Source organism: Suillus subaureus, assembly GCF_016647635.1.
Source record: "Suillus subaureus strain MN1 chromosome Unknown BJ212scaffold_290, whole genome shotgun sequence".
NCBI lineage: Eukaryota > Fungi > Basidiomycota > Agaricomycetes > Boletales > Suillaceae > Suillus > Suillus subaureus.
Window position 1 is genome coordinate 5,219 of NW_024538846.1, and position 6,693 is coordinate 11,911.

At 49.4% G+C, this 6,693-nt stretch overlaps 1 protein-coding gene across 1 annotated transcript; it reads left to right on the forward strand.

The window, feature by feature from the left end:
* Positions 1–542: 542 nt before the first annotated feature.
* Positions 543–1,034, forward strand: BJ212DRAFT_1409534 (uncharacterized protein). Its single transcript, XM_041337461.1, has 2 exons — positions 543–790; positions 855–1,034. Exons 1-2 carry the CDS (start codon positions 750–752, stop codon positions 1,027–1,029), a joined length of 216 nt encoding a protein of 71 aa, XP_041185295.1. The 5' UTR covers positions 543–749; the 3' UTR covers positions 1,030–1,034.
* Positions 1,035–6,693: the final 5,659 nt, after the last annotated feature.

Consider the following 6,693-nt stretch of genomic DNA (forward strand, 5'->3'; position numbering starts at 1 on the left):
AAAAAGAGAATCGTACGATAGAATGTCATGGAATGTTCTGTGAATATGTGATAAGGTGAATAAGTGAAGAGGTGAAAAGGAAAAGAATAAGAACTGTAACAGGACAGGTACTACATTATCTATTCCTCGCTCAACAAACCAATGTCTAAGTGTAGTGCAAAGAGATGTATCGCTTAGATGCTCGTGCTCAACTCCCGTTTTCTGGAACCAGATGCGCACGAGTTCGGGAGTAGACACATATCTGCCTATTTTGTACACCATGACAGCTCCCATAGTAGAAACTGGGTAAAAGGATAAGCTTTGAGGACATAACTGTGAACTGATATGGAGTTGTCGTGAGTTACACAAGTTAGGATCTGCTTGCGAGCTGGCGCAACGATGCTGAGGTTGGGATTTTATCGACATTTTCTAACACAACATCACCACGACATCATGCCTTCAAGCTTCAGGGGCCAATCAGGGGCAACTTCTACATCACGGTGTGCATGTGAGATTTGTATTACGTAATAGGAAACTGTGAGTTGGGGATATCATTAGCTACCAAGAAGTAGGCTCGCGACCAGCCTAGTCATCTAGACGTACCTAGGACCTGCATCAAAACCTCATCTGACCATCGAGATTCGTCCCTCGGCAGCACGCCTTAGCTCGCTTCAAGTGAAGAATCATGTTCCAAATGCAGATACTCAATATGGTTACCCACAAGACGAAATTTTCTGGTGTCGAAGGCCGGAATCCAGAGAAATGGTCTGATGCAAGCTTTGATAGCTGAAATTTTGAAATCAATGGCTCAGTAAGCTTGTCTTGTTTCAACATGAGGTTTCTATGACTGCCGCGGCTGATTCCGTTTTCGATAGTTTCATTTTGAATGTGTTGGTTTGCTTGATGCTTCCGAGGCAGATTGATTCTGCAGTTACATGTACGGTAGTGGAACCAGCTCTCAGAAGAAGACAACCCGATTTTTTTCAATCTAAAAGTCGTTTATGCTCATCTGTACGATACGCTCGTCCGTGGGAATTTTCCATGCTCTAGGGGTATGCTAAACTTGGTAATATTCAAGCTGTACCAGAGTCTGTGAGGTCTTAACGGTGTAAGCATGGTGGCCTCATGTACATTTTTCCCGAGCGGTACCCAGTGTCAGCGACGTTTCAGTTTTGACTTTGAGTCGTCCTACCAGCTATAAATTTCCGACATAAACAGGTACGAGTAGCACTTTATTCAACTTCGAATATCACTGACCGCAAGTCTAACATAAGATGACCCCGACTCGGAACATCGTTATCTTTGGAGAAGTGGGAGCGGGAAAAAGCTCTGTCATCAACCTGATGGCCGGCCAACAGGTTGCCCACATATCGCCCGACTCTCACCGCTGTACTCTGCATTGGACAGAGTACCCATTAACCTTCGAAAATGGGACTCGATACAAGGTGTTTGATACGGTCGGCCTCGAGGAGCCCCATATAGAAACCAAAGACTACCTCACTGCGATTTCAAACGCATTTGGCCTCATCAACACTTTGAAAGAACGTGGAGGTATCGACCTCTTACTCTTCTGTATACGCGGAGGTAGAGTCACGGCAACCATGCAGAGCAATTATGTGTTGTTCTTCGAATTTCTCTTCGAGGCAAAAGTCCCACTCGTGCTAGTCGTCACAAACCTCGAAAGAGAGGCAAATATGGAAGACTGGTACATGCGGAATGTGGGTCACTTGGAGAGGCACAACATTAGGTCCGCAGGACACGCATGCATAACTGCGGCGAATCTTCTCGACGGGAGACATAGAGATAAGTATGAAGAGTCGCGCGGCATACTCCGTAGAGCGGTTGAGGTTCATTGCAACATTCATATGGAAGGGTGGACCATCGGGCAAGGATCGCTTGTTTCCAAGTCGTTCATCAACAAATATGTGGAAGATGTTATTCCACGTCCCAAGAATACAGATATCATTGGAGATCCCATGAAACGATGCAGGATGACCGCTCAGCAAGTGGCTCAGCGGGTGGCTCAGCGGGTGGCTGAGCAGCGGGCGGCTGAGCGGGCGGCTCAGGAGGTGGCTAAGCGGGCGGCTAAGCGGGCGGCTCGGGAGGCGGCGCGGATCAGGCTATGGCAAATGATTAAGAATTACGGTAACCCGTCAGTCTCTTCAGATGTAAGGAATACAGGTCCACAGCAGGTTCGTGCACTGTGAAATCGGTCAACAGATGGCTGATGCTTCTATAGGGATATGAAAGTCGACCGCGTAACGTAGTGCTCTTGGGGGAGAGTGGAGTGGGTAAAACCTCACTCATAAACCTCATTATGGGCCGCAATGTAGCGGAAATATCTCCTGATGCTCGTACAATCACACATGCTGCATATGATTTGACGATCAGCGGGCAATACCTCAGGCTGTGGGATCCGGCAGGTAGGCATTCTTTCACTTTAAGGTTCGAGGACAGAGCGGATTGACAACCATGTCATTAGGGTTAAACAAGGGCTCCGAGGGCGGAGCCCCTGCGGCCACGGCTGCAAAGGAGTTGGCTCTACTCCTCCGTAGCCTGAACAGGGGAGACGGTGTCCATCTCATTATGTATTGCGTGAGCGGAACGCGAGCTACAAAGGCTCTGCGAACGAATTACCAAACCTTCTTATCAGCCATCGGTGACAGAAAAGTGCCCATTGTTATCGTGGCGACACACCTGGAAAACTGGCGTCCAATGATGACAGAGTGGTGGAATCGATACAAGGACGAGCTTGCGAAATATGGGATGCATTTCCCTGGATATGCTTGTGTCACAACTCTGCCGGATGGACGCTCGGAATCCCAGGATCTACATCAACGTCGTGCACAGTCCTACGAAGACGTTTGCAAACTTATCCTGGACCATTGTTCACCGCCGCAGGCCCCTCGCAACACACTCGCGATTTTATTCAGATGATTTATTTTGTAGGAAGATCATGGGCATCTTACATAGTATGATACTGTACGTAGAGATATGAACTTTTCCTGATGGTGAGGGTGATGTAATAAAACAAGACTAACTGAGCGACAACATGTCAATCGCTTGGATTTCGGAACAACTCGCTCTCTCGAAATGAGATGATAGCTAAGACAAATATTACCACTCACGTACATAGGACGGCGCCAAACTGGGTATGATACTGTAGTCCAGATACAAAGTACATAGAAGAAATAAACTTTCGAGTGACATGGAGTGTCTCAGCAAATGAACTCATGGCTGATGCGAGTTGGAACAACAACGACGGCTAATGACAAATCCACAGCAGCTTACTACAATTTCCTCTGAGTCGCTTGTCGAGGCTTGTGTTTGTGTGGGCCGTGCCACCACTGCAGGTCGACCTGGTCGCGTTGAGCTGTCGGCCACATCGCCATTTGTGCGTAGCATGGCTGCAGCCGCTTCCTCGTCAGATTCAGGGGCAATGCCGTATCTCTGCGGAGTATCTCAATGATATAAAGCGGAGCAATGACAAGTTACTCACATCTTCATCGCGGCAAGCAGCAACATCAACGGAACGTCTGAAAGATCCTGCTGGAATTAAGCTAAAATTCCATTGCCAGGGATTACGCGGTATTCTACGTTGGGGTGCATTTTCAAGTTGAGAGTACGGTGAATCAAATGTGAGGTTTTTCCCTCGAGCATGTATCAGTCGTTCCCAAAGGTTTCGATTATTTTGGCTATCGAGGTGGGCGGAAGAATCATCTCGCTGTTTGCCTTTACCCTCTCTGGCGCTGAGTGGATCATTCTCGGAAGTGCGCTGACAGCCGTTGGGTTAAGATGACGGCGCGCGAGAGTCGAAACAGCACTTACATCATCACCTTGCTCGCCTTCCCCTTCTCGCACTTTCTCCTCTGGTACGTGTTGGTTGGATTTAATAGTTGTAGGCTCTAGGGGTGAGTCTGAGCGAGCACGACGAGCAAAGAGCTTGCGTTTTGAGCGTTCTTGTGGAACAGACTCGTCTGGCGGTGGGCAATATCGAGAGACGACATTCCAGAGGCGGCGAACCGACAACCAAGGGGGGAGACGGTAAGGTGATGGTGATGGCGATGGAAGAGATTGCTGCGAAGACTACAGGTACTTGTTGTCAGTGCTAGAATTCTTGAATGAAAACACGACTTTTACCGGGAAGAAATTGTTGTCTAGATCATAATGCACCCCGACAATGAAGTCATCACCCCCGGTAGCATCAGCCTGCAATAGCAATATAAGCAAATAAGACAAGCAGTCAAACGTGAAAGTACTGACGTCAAGGCACGATAATGATGGGGATTTGGACCGAGTTTCCTGTTGTGTGCTTTGGCTATCGCGTTGTTGAAGTGGTGTGGGTGCTGGAAGCTGAGGAGCCATGTCTTTGAGCACCCATAGAGTGAGTTTCTTGTTGTCTCCGCCATATGCTACGTATTTCCCGTCTCGAGAAAACGAGACACAGTAAAGGGTGTCATGAGTCTGGTGAAATGGCTGGCCGAGTGGCTGATGGGACACTGTGTCCCATAGCTGTGCAACACCTTGGTGGCCGACACATGCCAGTACATTGTGTTTGGGAGAAAGTGTGACCGAATACAAGACGTGGTCGTGCTCGAAGCGATGGAGTAGTTTGCCCGATTTACTGTCAAACACACGTGCGAATTCGTCTGATGCGGAATAGAGTTTGGTGCTGTCGGACGACCACACCAAGGACGTCACAGAGAGCCCCAGGTCTTTGATAGGGTCAACGACGAGCTGGCCGGTCTTCGTGTCCCAGATACAAATTGTATTGAGCCCGCCTGATGCGATTCTCTCACCCGAAGGTGAATATGCAAGAGCTTCCACACCCTCCTGCTTCGTCTTGATCGGGCCCACCACGATTTTTCCACTTTCTACTCTTCGAATGAGGATTGTTCCATCTTCGGACCCGCTGGCGATATGACTTCCGCTGGGTGACCACGATAACGACCACACCGCCTTGCTATGACCCGTCCAAACGCCTTCGATCATCTCCCCGTCGATAGTCCATCGTTGAACGCTTCCGTCCTCCCTCCCACACGCAAGTATCTTGCCATCTGGTGAAAGCGCCAGCGCATATATGCCTCCACCTTCACCTTTCCACGGTTCCCCGACAGCAAGTCCCGTGTCGCAGTTCCACTTGTGCATAGTGCCGTCCACTGATCCACTCACGATGTGGACATTGTCGTGCAAGAAAACGAATCCCCAAATATCCTTCTTGTGTCCTTCAAAATTGTGCTTAGGAATTGGTCTTTTGGATCGCACTGGGGTTGAAGCTTCCTCGAGGGTCGGCTTGGCAGAAGATTGAATGGAAGTCATAGCTCGTTGCTGTAATCTTGTGGATCAATTCGACTCTGCTGCGGGTGGTGATCAATTACGGGGGCGAACAAATTGATCCACACTCACTAGTTAGTATACTGGTCTGTTACTGGGGGCACGCTGGCAAGACAGGTGGGCTTTTATGTCCTGCAGGCGGAAGGCATGGATTTCGCGAGGCTAATATCGCAATACAGCATTTTGGACCAGTTGAATGTTGTGGCATAATATTCGACTGCCCCAAATGCTGTATTGCGAGCGGCCATGCCAGTGGTTCCATTCACAATCATCCCAACGTGGTGATCGTGCTTCGGTGCATACACTCAAGGCAACACAGCAACCATCCAAAACACAGCCTCTCACATCCATATATGGTTTGCTCCAGATCTAGCTCATGTCGTTGTTCATTGTACTCTGGACTCTAATCATCCCTAGTGTGTTTAAAGCTCTACAGGCGCGGTGAAACGCAGGTGAGCAAGCTGGGTGAGTACATCGTGCTTCCGGTGCTCGTGACGTATATCTATCCGGTATAGGACTGTGTTTTTATCCTGAATCAGTGCTCGCGAGAGAAGACGACCTTCCGTTATATATTGCCTGCATGTATTGTCCCACAACCTCATGTTCGCCCTGGACTAATCAAGTCCGGTAACCACATCAAAGATGTCATAGGCGGAATGGTCTTCAATTTGGATGAAGCCAACAACAAGCTTGCCGGAACATTAGATATAGATCGCACGAATCGTTAGTCTGTTCTCCTGCAAAACGAATATGTAGAACCTTAGAAGTGACGGATACGTTGTTGACTCCTATTCGTGCCATCTTGTTCAATTCGACCAACTTGCTCATTTCAATCTGTAGCAGACTACAACTCCAGTGACAGTATTGAGATAGATGGTATCTGCATATACAGAGCACTTTGCATTCATTATCATGCAAACAAACATCAGACAGCATGAGTACATGTAGGGACAATACAATCCACCTCCACCAGCGAATTATCTCCTGCCACCATGGTCTCTCTCCCTCTCATTAGAGATCCTCCTGCGCCTATCACCTCCAGGAGATCGCTCATTCCGCTCTCTCTCACGATAATCATCCTTGCGCCGCCGTTCATATCCACCATCCCGCCCACTTCGATCCCGTCCATCCATATCCCGCTTGCGAGGCGGAGGGGACCGGTCATCTCTCCGGTGGCGAGGAGAGTCGCGACGGGTATATCCTCGTCCATCCCTTGGTCGCGGGGGAGGCGACGGGGACGGCGTACGTGAGGAGTAGCGTCCGCCTCTGCGTGGAGGAGGCGAGCGAGAGTCATCTCGAGCACCACGACGTGGGGGTGGGGGTGGAGTGCGTGAGTCATCTCGCGCGCCACGGCGTGGGGGTGGGGTACGCGAGTCGTTC

Coding starts and splice junctions, on each gene's coding strand:
- BJ212DRAFT_1409534 (XM_041337461.1), top strand. CDS start 750: ATGCAAGCTTTGATAGCTGAAATTTTGAAATCAATGGCTCA. Junction 791..854: donor ATTTTGAAATCAATGGCTCA/GTAAGCTTGTCT, acceptor CGTTTTCGATAG/TTTCATTTTGAATGTGTTGG.